The 19825-nt window shown below is 37.4% G+C and overlaps 1 protein-coding gene across 7 annotated transcripts in view; it reads right to left on the bottom strand.

Annotated features, from left to right (window-relative positions):
• Window positions 1–19825, bottom strand: part of ARFIP1 (ADP ribosylation factor interacting protein 1) — a 127573-nt gene that overhangs the window by 63516 nt on the left and 44232 nt on the right. For all 7 annotated transcript variants that reach the window (XM_060116444.1, XM_060116491.1, XM_060116466.1 and 4 more), the window contains one exon: window positions 3009–3117. In XM_060116444.1, the coding sequence (XP_059972427.1) occupies window positions 3009–3117 (109 nt within the window). The remainder of the gene's footprint in view (window positions 1–3008; window positions 3118–19825) is intronic.

Here is a 19825-nt window from a genome sequence, read left to right as displayed (position 1 = left end):
GTATCATTTCTTCTAAATTTGCTCTAGAGATGGAAAAGTAAATGGTAACAGAGTCATTTAAAGTTATCATTCAGTCATTTCTCCAGAGTGCTAACATAGCCCCAACTCCTAATATTTTTTCATAAAACCTATTTCTTAAATTCTAAACATGAGAAAATCATGTTCATTCCAATTTATCTAAGTATGTCTTCAAATAAGGGCACTTAAGGCTTCCCTGGTGGCGCAGTGGTTAAGAATCCGCCTGCCAATGCAGGGGACACGGGTTCGAGCCCTGCATTGGGAAGATCCCACATGCTGCGGAGCAACTAAGCCCGTGCACCACAACTAATGAGCCTGTGCTCTAGAGCCCGCGAGCCACAACTACTGAGCCCGTGTGCCTAGAGCCCGTGCTCTGCAACAAGAGAAGCCACCACAATGAGAAGCCTGCACACTGTAATGAAGAGTAGCCCCCGCTCACTGCAAGTAGAGAAAGCCCGCATGCAGCAACGAAGGCCCAACGCAGACAAAAATAGATAAATAAATAAATTTATAAAAAACAAAACAAAAACAAGGGCACTTAAAACAACTACAACTTTCCAATAAATGCTCAACTAATCTGAGTATGGCAGAATGATTATCTTTTTCATATAAACAACACAGTTTGTTTTAAAAAGTGTTTTACAAAGTCAATTCAAAAAGACATAAATTACTGCCATTATCATGAAACATTTTTTATTCCAATATGAAGGATTAGGATAGATCTATAAGCAAGTGAAAGTGACTGGCATTTTCATGCTCATGCACAGCAGGTTACAATGGCCAGCTGACTTCGATTATTGTATAATACTATTCTGATTAAGGGAGAAAGAATAAAACCAAACATCAGCTAAATAATTTCACTGAAAATATTTAAAATATCTTAATTGTAAAAGTTTTTTTTTAATTCTATGTTGACATTTAAATTTGGAAATTGGTGACTGGTGCAAAAATGATGTCACATTATGCAAAGTAAGCCTTATATCTTTAAGCACTCATAATTTTAGGCAACCAGTCAACCTTTTCAAATTCAAAGTTATCCTCTAGAGAATAACACCACAATACTATGCAATGACTACGGAGATACCGACACGTATGCTCCCTGTCTATATCTTTATTTTTCTGAACATAAGAATGAAAAATGAAAAAAAATAATGTCAGTAGGTAGCCCACTCATTTTACAGCCTAGAGCAGAGGATATTATACTGGGTTATCCTATTCCAGGATCCATTTAGCAAAGAATATATTTCAAAATACAGGTTTAAAAATTTTATTTATTTATTTATTTGGCTGTGTCAGGTCTTAGCTGCAGCACATGGGCTCTTCTTTGCTGCGTGTGGGATCTTTAGTTGCAGCATGCAGGATCTTTAGTTGCAGCATGTGGGATCTAGTTCCCCGACCAGGGATCAAACCCAGGCCCCCCTGCATTGGGATCATAGAGTCTTAACCACTGGACAACCAGGGAAGTCCCAAAATATAAGTTGTTTCTGACTAAAGTACTGGCCATTAGTATAATAAAAATATAGAATACTATTATCTGCAAGAGGGCTAAGGATTACAAAGGCATGGAGATATCTTTTTTATTTTGTGAAATTATAATGCAATATTAAAATTAAAATTCTTCATTGAACATCAACTATTACTACTTTAACTATAGCTCTGTCGAGAAAACGATCCATTTTCACGTCCAAATTTCCACATGATTTTACTTTCTTTCACTTGTGTGAAAATGAAAGAATACCTAAAAAATGTTATTATAGGCAAGAGCATTAAAAAAGGAAGGATTTTTCTTTATATTAAAAATAGACATATATACATGGGATGTGTGCAGAAAAGAGCTAACATAGTAGGTCTAACTACTTATCCTTAAAAAGACCAGCTTACAGGGCTTCCCTGGTGGCGTAGCAGTTGAGAGTCCGCCTGCCGATGCAGGGGACATGGGTTCGTGCCCCGGTCCGGGAAGATCCCACATGCTGCGGAGCAGCTGGGCCCGTGAGCCGTGGCCGCTGAGCCTGCGTATCCAGAGCCTGTACTCCACAGTGGGAGAGGCCACAACAGTGAGAGGCCCGCGTAACGCAAAAAAAAAAAAAAAAAAAAAAGACCAGCTTACAGAAGATGGGCCCTTGGCTGGCATCTAAGAACTTTAATTTTGGGGTGATTCCCTCCATTCCCAAAATGGTAAGACTTGCTCACTATGCCTAAACTGTTTATACAAACAATGTGGTTTACGCTTTCCTTCTGGGAGTCTGGAATCTGGGCACGTGCTCACAGACGGTGCCTATGTGAGCAAGCAATCTCCAGTAAAAACTCTGGGCACTGAGGCTCTAATTACCTTCCCTCGTTAGCAACATTTCACATCTGTTGTCACAGCTCTGCTGGGAGAATTAAGCATGTCCTGTGTGACTGAACCGGGAAAAGATCCTTGCAAGCTTATGCCCAGTTTCCCTAGACTTCGCCTCAGGCATTCTTTGCCTTTGCTAACTGTGCTCGGTATACTTTTGCTGTAATAATCATAGCCTAGAGTATGACTATAGACTGAGTCCTGTTAGTCCTCTTAGGAAATTACTGAATCTGAGGGTGGTCTTGGAGACCTCCTACACATATAGTATAGTATAAGCATGTATAGTAAGAAAAATAAAAGTTTCATTTTCCTAATTGCTATGAAACAGGAAATATGTATTTATACAAATCAATATTGACCTATAAATTTTGTGGTTACCCCTAAAATAATTTAAATATGCATTCTTGACATAATTTTTGAGTTTTTATTTCAGTATTTTAAAATCAATTCTTAAGTAATAATCAGTGCAATTATGTACATTGATCTATTTATATAGAGATGACTACTAAACAATTTTTAAATTATTTAAATTGAAGAGAAAAAGGATTATGTTTATAATCAGTGTTTTATCACGGAATTAAAGGGCTCAACCCTCATACTTTATTAATAAAGGCTCCACCCCAGCCATCTTTAAAAATAATGGGTTCCTTACCTTGAAATGCTCCTGCTTCAATAACCCCCTCTTTGGTACTTTCAAAGCCATGAGATGTGATTTGGGTTTCTGAGAGACCAAGTCCAGCTGGTAATGAACGCTTCAAATCCTTAGCAACATTTAAATAAAAGAGAAAATCTTGTAAAAAATCTCACATAACATTTCAGCATAACTATGTCCTTTTAATCCACCTTAAACTGTTTTTTCTCTCTACTATGTAGTATTCCCTTATGCTGTCACAGTGTTCTGTAATGATGTATAATCAGCAGCAAACTCAGCAAGATTTGCTATTAAGAGATACAGAGTATATCAAATACAAAATACTTTCATCATTTTAGAACTAAGCATCAGGCAGATATTAAAATTCAATTTCAAATTTCTAATCCACTGATACGTCAGGAAAATCATTTTAAAGAGTAGAATTAAGATTAAAAAGTCAAGTCTAACATTAAAAAACTCACTGATGTCTAATATAATCATGATGAGCCTGGCTAATGTTCAGTCTAAACAAATCATTCATTTGCAAAATTAAACTTCCCTTTGATTTCCAGGTTAGCTAGGTTAACAGGGCTTCTCTCACTTCAGTCAGGGTGAGATAAAGGTTGAGGTAAAGAAAATTTCTTGTTACTTAGATTTATAATAAACCAACCTATAATATAAATTATATTAGCCAACCTAACTGCAATTTAGCTTTTAATGGTAATAAATATAATATTTGACATTCAGTCTTATAGTAAAAGAAAAGAGAAAAGGCCACGAAACACAGATTTCCAATTAGAAGTCCTTTCTGTCCTCTGGCTTGGATATGAGGAATTACCCAATTTTCATAATCAGAGTCTATGAACGGACCCTACTGTTTTTTCACAACAATGACAAGTTAGCGATGCACTAAAAGATAAACGTCTTTGAAATCCTTTCTTAATACTCTATTCCACCACATACAATGTACAGTTATCATTTGAAACTCCTGCAGCCTTCACACTGGAACTCCCTATTCTGCTTACCCTGTTTTATTTTTCTCACAGCAGTTATCATTAAGTAGCTAGTAATAAATAAATAAATAATTTATCATATTCAATAAATATTTGTTGGATGAAAAAATAAATGAATTTGTTGAATAAACTAAAGGACTTATGACAACACCATATAGATTAAGAAGTTGATACAGCAATAGGCTTATTTTAAAATTTAATGAGTATTTGCTTTTTCTTACTATGTTAGACTTGCTGGGCAAAGAAAAAGATAACATAAGGTACAGTACTTGCCTCACCGGAGAGACAACATATACAAACATTAATATAAAAGTTGAACTTGGGGCTTCCCTGGTGGCGCAGTGGTTGAGAGTCCGCCTGCCGATGCAGGGGACACGGGTTCGTGCCCCGGTCCGGGAGGATCCCACGTGCCGCGGAGCGGCTGGGCCTGTGAGCCATGGCCGCTGGGCCTGCGTGTCCAGAGCCTGTGCTCCGCAATGGGAGAGGCCACAACAGTGAGAGGCCCACGTAACGCAAAAAAAAAAAAAAAAAAAAAAAAAAAAGTTGAACTTGGTGCCAAAGACAATAAGTATCAGAGGAATTCACAATAGGGACTAAGTCCATGAAAATCGAATAGGAAAAGAGAAAGTACTGCTTGAGCTCTGGAACATAAAGGATTTATTGAATCAACATTTAATGAGCAACAAGTTATGACAGCCACTCCTCTAGACACTACAGATAAGTACTGTAGGAAACAGATGGTCTCTGCCCATCAGACTCATGTGAGGTATAGGGGAAGGAGGAGATGGACAGTAAATAAATGTATCTCAGGTAATAATAAGTGCTGTAGCAAGTACAGCTGATCCTTGAAAAACACAGGTTTGAACTGCATCCCCTTATATGCCCATTTTTTTCAATAAATATGCTTGTACTACAGTACTACAAGATCCGAGGTGGTTGACTCCTCAGATCCCGAAACGTGGATAAGGAGGGCCAAAGGAAAAGTTACACAAAAATTTGACTGTGGGGAGGGTAGGCACCCAACCCATTGTTCAAGGGTAAACTGTAATAAATTGTAAGTGTGTTTGTTTATTTTTTTAAGGCAGGATAAGAGGGATACAGAGTGACAGGCCAAGGGTGCTACTTTAGATGGGATATTCAGGGAAGGTCTCTCTGAAGAGGTAAGATGTGGGCAGAATTCTGAACAAAATGAGGGAGTGAGCCATTTACATATGATCAGTTTGTCAATCTCTACAAAAAAAAGCCAGCTGGGATTTTGAGAGAGACTGTGTTGAATCTGATCAATTTAGGGAGACTCCATCTTAACAAATTAAGTCTTCTGATCCATGAACGTGAGATGTCCTTCCATTTATTTAGATCTTTTTTAACTTCTTTCCTCAATGTTCTATAGTTTTTAGGATACAAGTTTTGCACATGTTCCTGAGTATTTTCTTATTTTTGATGCTACTGTAAATGCAATTGTTTTCTTAAATTTATTTTTGGATTATTTATTCCTAGAGGATAGAAATAAAATTGAGCTTTGCATATTGCTCTTCTATCCTTCAACTATGCTGAACTTATTATTTTTAAAAGGTTTTTGTGTGTGTGGATTCCTCAGGATTTTCTATATACAAGGTTATGTTGTCTGCAAATAGAGATAGTTTTACCTCTTCGTTTCCAATCTGTATGCCTTTTATGTGTATAGTTATTCTTTATATCTTATACATATTGTATCAACACTCTTTTATATCCAATATTTGATAAAAACATTAAAAAAAGCGGTAAAACCAACGTACACTTAACATCTAGAGTTTTTCATTACCAAGACCAAAAAGATCAAAGGCAAACTTTTTGTTGGATAATCCAATGGAGATGATATGTCTACTCCAAAAGAGAAAACTAATTAACATTAGTTTTACCAGGGACATTTATTTGAATTGGCCTGTAAAAAAAAAAAAAAAGTACCCACTCCAATGATTTGTTATAAGCAAAGCTATGACATAATTTTAAAAAAAATTTTAAGGATCTCACTGCTAATCATTATGAGGACAAACAAAAACTAATAAACATAAAATAAAAGCACAATAACATAATAGTAAATACAAGTAAGCTGAAAAATTGGTTCTTGCTTACTTCACCCTAATTAGAGCTCCCCGTGAAATCACCTTTTGAATTTTGTATGGCAAACTTTAAAAATGTTTACCAACAGCAAAGACTCTAAAATCACTTTTTAAAGTTTGATAGTCTCATCAAGTATCAACTATTACTAGAAACATGAAAGACCTGGAAAGATAATTCAGATGGCCTCATTTGAATAGTAGTTTCCTATCAATATTTAGTGGCTATGTGATCCTGGGTAAGTACTTAAAAACTTTCTAGCTCCTGTTAGCTCAGCTGTAAAAAGAGGATCAAAATTACCCCAGAGTACTACGACAATTAGACGAGAAAATATGGGCGAGATATCCAGTACATATTTTTAGGCACTCAGTTATTAAGTTGGCCATCCCTCTCCCCTACTACAATCATCTTTACAACTAATTAGTGCTATCACTAATAATTACAATAGCAAACATTTCTCGAGCACTTACTATGTGCCAGGGATTGTTCTAAGCACTTTATGTACAGGCAGTCTTCACTCTGCATGACACTGCAAGATCAAGATCATAAAAATGACCAAGCAAGTAGAAACCGTGCAAAGTGGTTAATGGGAAAAACTGATTACTCCATGACCTTCAAAAATTCTTGTCAAAACGTTTAAAAACTCTTTCTTTGCTTATGTTGTTAAGTTAGCCTTCACTAAGTTCTTCTGGCTCAAATCTAGAGTCTCTCAAACAGTGGCAGTGTCAACATGCCTGTGGGTCAGTTATTTCTTCCACAACTCCGTTTAGGTTTATTTTTCTTTTCGCCAGACTGCGGGGCACATGGATCTTAGTTCCCCTACCAGGGATTAAACCCACGCCCCCTGCAGTGGAATTTCGAAGTCTTAACCACTGGACCGCCAGCCAGGGAAGTCCCATTTAGGTTTTGTTGGGGTATTTTTTTTAAAAAATACATTTATTTATTTATTTTTGGCTGCGCTGGGTCTTCGCTGCTGTGCACGGGCTTTCTCTAGTTGCAGCGAACGGGGGCTACTCTTCGTTGCCGAGCGTGAGTTTCTCACTGCGGTCACTTCTCTTGTTGCAGAGCACGGGCTCTAGGTGCACGGGCTTCAGTAGTTGTGGCACGTGGGCTCAGTAGTTGTGGCTTCTGGGCTCTAGAGCACAGGCTCAGTAGTTGTAGCACACGGGTTTAGTTGCTCCTCAGCATGTGGGATCTTCCTGGACCAAGGCTTGAACCTGTGTCCCCTGCTTTGGCAAGTGGATTCTTAACCACTGTGCCCCCAGGGAAGTCCCCCATTTAGGTTTTTTTTGTGGGGGGCACAAAAAAAGTTGGTCTTCGTTGCTGCATGCGGGCTTTCTCTAGTTGCAGTGAGCAGGGGCTACTTTTCGTTGAGGTGCGCGGGCTTCTCATTGTGGTGGTTTCTCGCAGAGCATGGGCTCTAGGCGCACGGGCTTCAGTAGTTGTGGCTCGCTGGCTCTAAAGCACAGGCTCAGTAGTTGTGGTGCATGGGCTTAGCTGTTCCACGGCGTGTGGGATCTCCCCAGACCAGGGCTCAAACCCATGTCTCCTGCATTGGCAGGTGGATTCTTAACCACTGCGCCACCAGGGAAGCCCCCCAACACACCCTGTTTAGGTTTGATTTGAATTTATGTTATCACTTTTCATTTCTTTGCTGCACTTCTATCTTTGTTCACCCATTCCCTTTTGATTATCCACTTCTGTAAAATGCCACATGGGTTTATGACCAGGAGACAAGGTGATAACAGAACCACAGGATTTGCTGTCTGTGTATGAAATGAATAACAGATACAGTGACCAATCACCAAGAGACTTTGAAAGTGACATGATTACTCAATAATCATTATATGCATCGTCATTCACATGGTGATTTTTGAACTTAAGTGCTAGCAGTGAAGTTTGTACTTTATACAACTACAGTTAATACACTGTGGTGACAGAAATCTGAGCTGTGTTGTTGGGGACAGATATTATTTAATTAAACCACGGTAACCAAAATTAATGCATTTTGGAACTATACAAAGCAAGAACTGCCTAATATTATCTCATTTAGTAGTACTATCACTATTATTTTACAGATGAGAAAACAGGAACACAGAAATAGGACTAAGCTTCAAGATACACTATTAACTGTAATGTATAGTAAATGTAAACAGACACAAACAATTTGTTAGAGACTCTATTTTAGCTAGTATGTTTTCTTAAAAAATTATTTAAAAAATACCTTTTAAAAATCATTGCATAATGTGCTCACTAGTTTAAACACACTAATGCAAATATATTCTCAACTTGTAATTTCCTACTGGTACAAAACAGATAACAACTTTCATTCCATTTCACATATTTCCTAATGTCACGTAAAACCTCTTGTCACAGGACAACATCCTTTTCATCTGTGTACTGTTTTGGAGAGCACTTAGAATTAAAAAGAAAACACTCTTTACACTCAGTTTTATTTAGTTCTTATTTTTAAACCAAATCTCTGAGTCTGTTCATTTTGCTGAATAAATGATCTTTACTTTCCCAGTTTATTTTTTAATATACTAATGTACTAAATCAATGGTTTCCAGTTTTAAATATGACTGACACTTTTATTCATATTTACATAAAACCAGATAATTTTTTCTCTCTAAAAGACAAATACATCACTTACAAAATAAATAATGTCAAAGCACCAAGATATTTCTTAAACTCTGTGAGTTTGGTTATTAAGGTCAATTATTTATAGAGTGGTTTCCCTGGATATTGCTTTGCTCCAAGTCTTGAAAGCTTTTTAGCTCTCCTTAAGGAAAAAAGTATCAAAGACATCTCTCAAAATATGAGGGTGAAAAACCATAAACAACATACAAATGGCAGAGAGGTCCAGGAGAGCTGTGTTTGCTGTATTCTTAGAACTTAATTTAAAGAACATTATTCACTTGAATCGTCTGTCCTGTCACAAAACACTGTGAATTCCCAGAAAAGAGATACAGTAGTAGTAGTTGGGAAGAGGGGAGCGAGTACAGGTTAAATAGGGAATTTGATGGATACCTCTCATTCCCTAAGTTTCTAAAAAGTTAAGGGATGCTTCCATCTTGTCATGCATGGCCTCTGGAAGAAATGACTTCTAGCTGTCTGAGGATATTACATTTCACTCAAACCCCTCCCAATGGTCTCCCAAGGGTCCTTTACTCAACAAACAAAAGTTCTTCTAGAAAAAAACCTCGTGTCCTTTATGTAAGACAGCTGTAAAATCTGAAAAACACTAAGGCCTTCCTTTGCTTAAACTCTTACTAATAGAAGGAGCCTAACCAAAAGTGGTACAAATAGATCCATTCAGATTGTGAACAGAATTATCATTTTGATAGTGGTCTGGCAGTTAAGTTGCTGCAACACAAAATGATATGCGCTATGAGAGTGGAATGCATGACTTGTAAGAAAACACTCAGTATTTTCTGAGCTTGTTGACTGCTTTCTGTAAAATACACATTCTCTAAGCAATATAATTTAGCCTCATAGTTCACAAAAACTTAAAAACGTATCTTTACGTAACCCTTAAACTTTTAGTGGCTCAGTTGTAAGGTGGTGCCTAGCTTAGTAACTTTTAAAATATGTTACTGCATTTACTCCTATAGTTTCCAGAATATATTTGAAAGACAATGAGCCCATTTATAACCAACAACGTAAAATCCCTAATTTGCATTTTTATGTCGCTCACATTCAACTCAACTTTTAAGACTTTGCAAAGTCATGCTTAACAATTGCACAATAAAATGGAATAAACCTGAAGTTAATTTTCTATTCAAGCTACTAGGATAATACTGGAGTATTTAACAGTTTTTAAAAATAAATCTTCAAACAATTAAAATAAAATATAATGCTTTTGGCAAAAAAGTTTCATGTATAGTTTAAGTTCTTTTCAGAGGATACAAGATAATACTTGTAGTTACAGCTTCCATAAAGCTGTGAAGGGATGCTCATTTTCAACCAAAATAACTTGCTTCCATTTGCATATTTTAACAGAGGTAAGAATAAGAATGAGGTTAAAAATGTAACTTTATAATTTAGCATAGTAATCTACTTTTGAACTGAAGTTAGTGCAAAATTAACAATTAAAGAACACCAAATGTTCAGCAAATTTGCTTTAAAATACACATGCTTTGGGGATTCCCTGGTGGCACAGTGGTTAAGAATCCCATCTGTCAATGCGGGGGACATGGGCTTGAGTCCTGGTCCGGGAAGATCCGACATGCCACGGAGCAACTAAGCCCGTGCGCCACAACTACTGAGCCTGCGCTCTAGAGCCTGCGTGCTACAACTACTGAGCCTGTGTGCCACAACTACTGAAGCCCACGTGCCTAGAGCCCGTGCTCCACAAGAGAAGCCACCGCAATGAGAAGCCCGCCCACCGCAATGAAGAGTAGCCCCCACTCGCTGCAACTAAAAGAAAGCCTGCGCGCAGCAATGAGGACCCAACGCAGCCAAAAATAAAATTAATTAATTAATAAAGAGAAAATATACATGCTCAATAAGATGCACAACACTACAGTATATAAGCAGAACTAGAGATTTTAAGCTTGGTGCTTTGTGACCACCTAGAGGGGTGGGCTAGGGAGGGAGGGAGGGAGACACAAGAGGGAGGAGATATGGGGATATATGTATAGCTGATTCACTTTGTTATAAAGCAGAAACTAACACACCACTGTAAAGCAATTATACTCCAATAAAGATGTTAAAAAAAAAAAGAACTAGAGATTTATTAATGAATTCTCCCCTTTTACTCAGAGAGAGGAGAAGAAATCTTTTTAAAAGGAGGAATTCCCAGGCTTCCCTGGTGGCGCAGTGGTTGAGAGTCTGCCTGCCGATGCAGGGGACACGGGTTCGTGCCCCGGTCTGGGAAGATCCCACATGCCGTGGAGTGGCTGGGCCCGTGAGCCATGGCCGCTGAGCCTGTGCGTCCGGAGCCTGTGCTCCGCAACAGGAGAGGCCACAACAGTGAGAGGCCCACGTATCGCAAAAAAAAAAAAAGGAGGAATTCGCAAAGCATGCATTGTAACCACCAACCATCTGTAAGGATTCTCCAAGCATTCCACAAACTACATGAACTCTCTTCTCCCTAGTTTCCTTACACTATATTTTCCCAGTTCTCCTCCTATCTGCATCTTTAAAAATGGCTTGGTGTTCTTTCCTGGCTCTAGTTTCCCTACAAGAGCAAAGTCCGAAGTCTCACTTCCCTTCTTCCCAGGGTGACCTGTCTCCCTTGTCTCTAGTCTTGTCAGCCCTGAAGTTCATTCTTTGTACAGCAGGCGGAGACAACTTTCTAAAATGCGAATGTGATGAGGCACTTGAGTTTTTACTCATTTAGTGGTCCTCCACTGCTTTTTAGGTGAAGTCCAAACTCCTCCACACGGTTTTGAGGTTTTACAGGACCTTGGCCCTACTTACCCTCCAACCTCATTTCTCACACATCTGCCCCCACGTTCCCCACTCCAACAATAGTGAATTTTCAATTCTATGGTCTCGCACCTTTTTCAGGTCTTTCTAGTTGCCTCTGATGGGACCATTCTTTACTCTTCCTCATCGGGTTGGCTCATCCTTTAGATTCAGCTTGGATAGCACTTCCTCAGGTAATCTTCCCATACTTGTTCGTACCCGTTATCAGCCCATGCTATACCGGGCTTAGCATATCACTTCTCACACAGCATTGACATTATTTGTCTACATTCTCTCTCCTGAAGATGGTAAGCTCCCTAAGACCATCTATTTTGTTCTTCTTTGGTACTCCTAGTATTTAGCAGATATAATACTAACACTTCATTTAATTTTCTCAATTTAAACACCTTCTCTCATTCTTCAAAATGGATAAAACCTTCCATAGCATTTACACAATATAATTTTAAAAGAAACAAATTGAAAATTTTATGTTAAATATTCTATAAACTTTGGTAATTTAAAACCCCCTTTTGTTGTTTTAACAGTTAGCTGCTTATAAGGAGTCTCTGCCAGAAGCAAAGCTGTTATTCAACAGACCTCCACATTCCTAATTCTGCTGTAAGCATACTGCAACATCCTTAACCTCCTCACGGTGGCCTCTCTGACACTCTACAATTATCTTGAGTCAAAGTGGACTATTCTCTAACGTTGCTTATCAAGCGGGTAGAGGGAGGGTCAGCGTTTTCTCAGCTCTCCACTTCCTAACTTCCAGTTCTCAAACTTTGGCTTGGGTAAGAATCACTTGAGAAAACTACTAAAAATGCAGGTTCTTCTTAGCTGCCTATTGTAATTCTGGTTAAGTTGAAGTGTGGAGCCCAGGAGTCAGAATTTCAAACACGTAAGTGAGGTGACTCTGATGTAGGTAACCCTCTGTCGACACTCTGAGGAACTCTGCTGTAGTGTGCAGTGCTGATTCCCACCCCTCACTGCCCTTGCGGGCCGCCCCACCTACCGACCCTCCGTCACCCACCTTCTTTCCGGTCAGTCCCCTCAATAATGAGGGCTTTGGCATATCCAGGTCTTCTGCTCTATCCCCAACTTTTACCATTATCCTGGGTGTTCCTAACATTTTGCATGTCATTGGGCACGCTTTCAGGGAATGACTCTACGTTCAGTTTGCAATTACTTCCAAAGTGATATGTAAGGTGTCTAAGCTGAGGTTTTTTTTTTTTTTTTTTTTTTTTGCGGTACGCGGGCCTCTCGCTGTTGTGGCCTCTCCCGTTGTGGAGCACAGGCTCCATACGCGCGGGCTCAGCGGCCATGGCTCACGGGCCCAGCCGCTCCGTGGCATGTGGGATCTTCCCGGACCAGGGCACGAACCCGTGTCCCCTGCATCGGCAGGCGGACTCTCAACCACTGCGCCGCCAGGGAAGCCCTAAGCTGAGTTTTACAGCTCATCAAAAACATACTCTACTAATGGCACGGTATGTAGTCTGTTGCTTTATTTTTTTTAAATACAAACTGTGAAATACTTAAAATGAAATAAAATCTATTGCATGAGCCTGCCTACCTATGTTGACGCAGAATGATGGGTTGTAGTAATAACCATCTATAAAGATGTATGATTTTTTCCCCCTCAGTATGCTTGTAGGAAGCCTAAGGTTGGTAGTTTCATTCAGATTTGGTGATCTGTAGTTGGACAAGGGGCCAAAAGAGTGTGACGGCAGATAAAAGATATATTCAACTAATACAGTACATCCCAACCTACATTTTAGTCTCAGATTTCATTAACTTCTTCATCTCTAATGCCTTTCACCTTTCATGCCCAATTCTACTTAAGCAACTGGAACTCCCATGGCCACTCTTTGGATCTTGTCACAGCTCAGGAAGCAACACTTCTGGAATCTTAAATCTAATAACTTATTTTATGATCACAATCTCCTCCCATATCTGTTACTCCAGTTGATCAAGACAGCAAATCTCCTGACTTACCTATTTTCGTCATTTTATCAACACACACACACAATCTCAATCTCATTTCTCTCTCTCTCTCTCCCCAGTTCCCTTGCATTCACTCAACAAACATTTAACAAGAACTTAAAGCATCACTATCTTCTGGCAGTTTACTGTCTATTCTCTTGATTCCACCCCAATCCCTGCATCTTAGACTAAAGTCTAGATTCTAAGTAGTACTGAAGTTAAGATGTACCAATTTGCATCAAGGAAATGCTGAATTCCTTCAAAGACTATCACTATGGAAATGTTTGTATATAACTACATTCAAAACAATTTCTCCTAAATAGTAAAACACTTATCCATGATAGCATTTGTTTATAAAGGTGCAATCTAAAAACTATAATTAAGATACATATGGCTTCAACTTTTCATTAAAAATTATACTTATTCACAATTTTCAACAGGAATATGAATCCAGAGTTAATTTAATAGATGTATATATAATAAACATACATTTTAAAACTTAATTTGTGGTAATAGTGCTAATAATATATTCTATACTTAAAATAAGTAAATATTAAAATGAATTTAGATTTGCATGGATTAAACAACCCCTGAAAAACATCTGCCATACCTTTAAAAGGATCTAAGATATACATCCGGTAAAAACTGGCCTTAGGAAAAAGCCCTCATCAAATCAATGCTGCCAATGACAGAGCTACTAAATTTTTCAGACAACGCAGAAGCATTATATTGTATCACCATATAATATGGGGAAAAACTGTCATCAGATGCTACTCAAACTCTAGGATAGGATGGCTGAAGTAGAAATTATGTTAAATTTAAGTCATAATGAAACTCATTCTTTCACTGAACAACTACTGTGAACCATAAGCTGTGCAGTGCGCACATACCGTCTCTGCCCTAAACAGAGTGATTCCAAGCTCTTGGGAAAAGCAGATAAATAAATGGACAGTTATGACATTAAGGTGAGGAGAGGAAATATGTTCTAAAAAGGGTTCTTATAATTTCTATTCTTATATTCTTTCCCAAGTCTTCTTTAGACTGCTAAAGTATGTTATCCAGACTAATAAGTAAAGGGGAATGGAGAAACTACTTAGTTTAACAAAAGAATTAAAGAGTAAAAGAAAAATAACAATAAAAACTTTCAAAACAATAAAACTTCCAACAACAACTACAACAATGATGACCATGATGCATGTGGAAAATTAAGGGCAAAAGATGTGTCAAGTCTAAGAGTATAATATCTCTTCCTGTTGTGCCATAGAAGTCTAGAAACCGTGTTTCTAGTCCTGGTTCTAACATTTGTTCATTCATTCACTAAACATTTAATGAAAGCCTGATTATCTATTATGTGCCAGCAATGCTGCCAGGCCCTGGAGATAAGGTAATGAATGAGCATTCTTGCCCACACTGTACTTACAGTCAATCACATAAGCTTTTGGTACAGCAAGTTAATATGGGTAATTCCATCACAACCTCAGGGCCCCTTTTCCTCAGTTGTAAAATAAAGTAGTGAGACACAGGGATCTTCAAGGTATTCCTACTGGATTAAAATCCTGTGATTTAACTCAAAACTTGTAGATCAGGAGTATTTAAAACACAGGGAACCTAAGGATCCACCTGCAAGGTTCAAGGGATCCTAAACTCCTTCAAATTTAACACAAGATTTGGTAGCTTTGTGTATATACAGGTTTTTCTAGAGAAAAGGTCTATAGGTGGAAAAACCTAAATTATGAATTTTAGTTTTGGGCCTACCACAGGAAAAGTTTTATTTTAGCTATATTTACTAAGGTAATTTTTCTAAATCTGCCAAATATAACTTAATTCACAAGAAGTTTCAACTTAATTCACAAGGAGCTAATATTCACTTCTTTAACTCATGGTACAAATTGCACATTTCTAATCTAATATTTTGACCAGCACTATAACAGAATAAATTATAAATAATATGTGGTTTATAAGTAAAAGAGTAATTTGTATTCTTTAGAGATTAAACTTTACTACTCTTTAAAAACTAACAATTACTTTTTATTTAGAAGCAAAAATATTTTTGCTGTAAAGAACTGCGATAATACTAAGATTATTATCCTATCCTCTCTACATATAGCTGTTGCCCCTCATCTTAATAAAAAAAGTAACAAACCTTGAAACATTAACACATGTTAAGCTGCTGCCAGGGAATTTCTAGGACAAATTCTCCCATTACATTCTCTATTTCAATGTGAATGTTGAGTTAAAGTCCACCAGAGCCTCTCATAGTAGGAGACTAAGAAGGGAAATTAAATGAAAAATGAAACATCGGCAGTGAGACACAGAAAGGAGAACAGAATCATTTACAATTTCACTGCCTGGGCCACAGTGACGCCAACTGGCCAGCCAAGTTATGACAACTTAATAAGCCATCATCTTAATTTCATACAAGACTTTATAATTTTTAAAGTGCATTATGCAGTATGCATTAAATAAAAGCCATTATATGATTTTATTTTATTTCATTTTTTCAATATTTTTTTATTGAAGTATAGTTGATTTACAATGTTGTGTATTGTATGATTTTAAACATCAAATATGTATAAAAGATGTATATTAGTAAAATACCCTTAGTTATGAGCTAGTTTCTCATGAAATCTCTTTACTAGTCTATATAATGCTAAGCAGTACGTTATTCACAATTTCCTTATGAACTTTTATCTATATTAAAAGAGAAATATGAATATGACGTTAAATACAATTTCCCTTTTATTGCTCAGGAAAATAAAGGGGTATGCCAAAATGTAGGTAAATATATGCCTAACAGTCTTCAGTGTAATTTATTTAAAAGAGTCAAAAGATGCTTTTGAAATACTGTTTTCACTCATAGTAAAAGGGATCACATAGCCAAGTTTTATTTTAAAGAATGTTAAATATGTAAGAGACTCTCATGATATATATTGTTCATAAGAGCAGCTACAAAGAGAAACAACTTTTATGATGTTGAATTTCTTTAGGGAGGTAAAGTGGGGTGTACTGTTTGAAGTGGATTATTGATTCTAAGGAGTCTTGCCTACTGGTAAAGTTCACATCCAGTAAGAGGAGAGCTCAGGACAACATTTCCTTTTTTCCTTCTTTACCGCCCCCCCCCACCACAGAAAATGAAATAACACTACAGGGGAATCTCCAGAAAGAGAATTAAACATTAAATAAGAAGTAAACTTACAAAGCAGCAAGTTAACTGGCTTTGACTGCCTAAGCAAAGAACTTATACAGATATATAATGATTTAATTCACTTCACTCTAATAAGACTCTATTCTAAAGTTAAAATTTGAAAGGATTAAAAACTTTTCAGTACTACTCAAAGGCAATAAAGGTTCTTAACTAAAGCCTCATGAATAGGTTTAAGGTACAAAGCAACCCTGCAGAAGAATGAAGCTGGCGGAATTAACTACTAGGTATCACGGTTGAAGCTAGTATTTGCTCCAGACTTAATTACTCTAATAAGTAAGTAGGTAAGATAGTGTGGTATAATTGCAAGGATAGACAAAAAGACCAAGAAATAAAACAGCCCAGTAGCAGAGCCACACATATACGATCACCTGATTAACAGCAATGGCCCCTATGTGGAGAAAGGATAGTTTTTTCAACAAATGATGAAAATCACATGCATATGAGAAAAGAAAATGAAACTTGACTCCTACATCATGCCATACACAAAATTCAAGGTGAATCACAGACCTATGTGTAAGAAGTAAAACAGTAAAACTTTTAGAAGAAGATAGAGTATCTTCATGATACTGGGATAGGCAAAGATTTCTAAGAAGGGTCACAAAAATCATTAAAGGGAAAGAAACACTAATAAATTGGACTTCATTAAAATTAACTTTTGCTCATCTAAAGATACCACTAATAGAGTACAAAAGCAAGGTCCAGACTGGAGGTAAACATCTGCAATACACACATCCATACAAATGACTTATACCCAGAACATATAAAGAACTCCTACAAATGAATTAGAAAAAGGCATATACTTAATAGAAAAATGGGCAAAGGACTTGAAAAGATACTTCATAAAAGATAATATTCAAATGGTCAATAATAGTCTGAAAATATGCTCAACATCATTAGTTATCAGGGAGATGCATGTTAAAACCACAATAAGATAACCATTATGATTCTATCAGAATGGCTAAGATTTTAAAGTATGACAATACCAAAAATTGGTAATGATGTGGAATAACTACAATACTTATTCACTGCTGTGAGGATTGTCAGCTGGTTTGATCACTCGGCAAACTAGGTGACAATACCTACCAAACCCAAACATCATCATGACTTGGCAATTTCACTCAGGGCATATACTCAACAGAAATAGGTGATTATGTACACCAAAAGACCTGTATAATAATGGTCACAGCAGCTTTATTCATAATAGGCACAGGCTGGAAACAACCTAGGTATCCATCAACTGAAGAATGGATATACAAATCGTGGTGTATTGACACAATGGAAAACTATATTACAATGAAAAAGAATTAAATACTGCCAAAGCAACAACAACAATATTATAGACATAATGTTGAGTGAAAGCCAGTCAGAAAAGAGTACACACTGTATGATTCCATTTATATGCAGTTCAGGAAGAATCAAAAGCAATCAATGACAACAGAATTATAGCAGTAATTACCCTGGAAGGGAGGGAGGTATATTGCTTAGAACAGGGCAAGAGGGAGCCAGGTAAGGCAGGACCTCAAAATGTTCTACTTCTTGATGTGGGTAGTGGTTCTGTTGAGCTTTACACTTAAAATATTTGTGCTTTTTACTATGTATAAGCTATAGCTCAAAAAAAAAAAAAAAAGAACAGGCTTAAGGCTTAAGATGGAAGATGGCAGGTGGATCCCCAAAATAATGCAGCATTTTGTATGTGTTGCATTTTTCTCAAAGGTTTCATTAGACTGTCTATTAGAGTGTCAACTCCCTGGTGGCAGGTATTTCTGTCATTTTTGTCGTGGTGATATCCCCAGTGCCTGGTATACAACAGACATTCAATAAATGTTTGCATAATAAATTCACAAAAAGGAGCTGTTACCAAAAATAAGATGAAGCAATCATTAACTAAAATCCTGGTATAACAAATTATTTGAATTAATAGAAGTTTATAAAGTAACTGGTAGACTGTCTAATGATGGTAACTTGAGTCTCCTTAATATCCAAGTGTGTCTTAGTGTTTTCAAATACCAGAAAGTGAAAATTTCCTTTGAGCGCTCAGAATTTAAGTCTTTCTTCTGTCAGTCACCCTATACTGGGCCATGGATGCTTAGAAACTGAGTTAAAACACTTGCAATTAAAATAAACATATCCCAAACTTGAAAACACATTTGTTTCTTCCAAAGGACTGCTGAGTCAAAAATAAGTGAACTTCAGTGGAATTTTCTAAAAATCCATTAAAATGATCTCTCTAAAACAGTAGTTTTCAACCAGAGGCACGTTTTTCCCTACCCTTGACATGTGGCAATATCTGGAGACATTTTTGCTCGTCACAACTGGAGGGTGCTACTGGACCCTCCACTCAGGAATTTACCTGGCCCCAAATGTAGACAAGGCTGAGAATGAGAAATCCTGATCTAAAATATCACCTTCTGTTAAACTAAAATAAAGAATTTTATTCTTAAAACATATGAAGTAAAAAGAGTCCTATGTAAGCTGTAAAATAATTCAAGTAGTATCCTTCAACCAATACTTTTTCAAGAATATGAAACTATATTTTTAAAGTTATTTAAAGTTGTACACATGTATCAAAGGTCATAAAAAGGGATGTTTAATTCAAGTATCTCCAGAAATGATAACCATCATTAACATTTCTAGGACTGGGCTTCCCTGGTGGCGCAGTGGTTGAGAGTCCGCCTGCCGATGCAGGGGACACGGGTTTGTGCCCCGATCCCGGAAGATCCCACGTGCCGCGGAGAGGCTGGGCCCGCGAGCCATGGCCGCGGAGCCTGTGTGTCCGGAGCCTGTGCTCCGCAACGGGAGAGGCCACAGCAGTGAGAGGCCCGCGTACAGCAAACAAACAAACAAACAAACAAACAAACAAAAAACATTTCTAGGACTATATTAGGCATATAACTTATTTAAATCTCATTTAATATTAATATGCCCATGAAAATAAGATCTCCCTTAAAGAGGTTAGAAAACAACAACGAGAAGAGATTAAGTGAGTATCTGCCCAAGGTTACACTGCTAGGAGTGGCACAGCTGAAATTTGAACCCACATTATCTCTAAACCCATGATGCTTCCATTAAAATGCATTAAATGTCAATTTCAAATGCGCAGCAGATCAAAATTAAACACACCCCAGGTTTCA

Source organism: Mesoplodon densirostris, chromosome 1 (assembly GCF_025265405.1).
Source record: "Mesoplodon densirostris isolate mMesDen1 chromosome 1, mMesDen1 primary haplotype, whole genome shotgun sequence".
Classification (NCBI taxonomy): domain Eukaryota; kingdom Metazoa; phylum Chordata; class Mammalia; order Artiodactyla; family Ziphiidae; genus Mesoplodon; species Mesoplodon densirostris.
The sequence above is the reverse complement of the archived record's forward strand: the minus strand, read 5'-3'. Positions and strand labels throughout refer to the sequence as shown.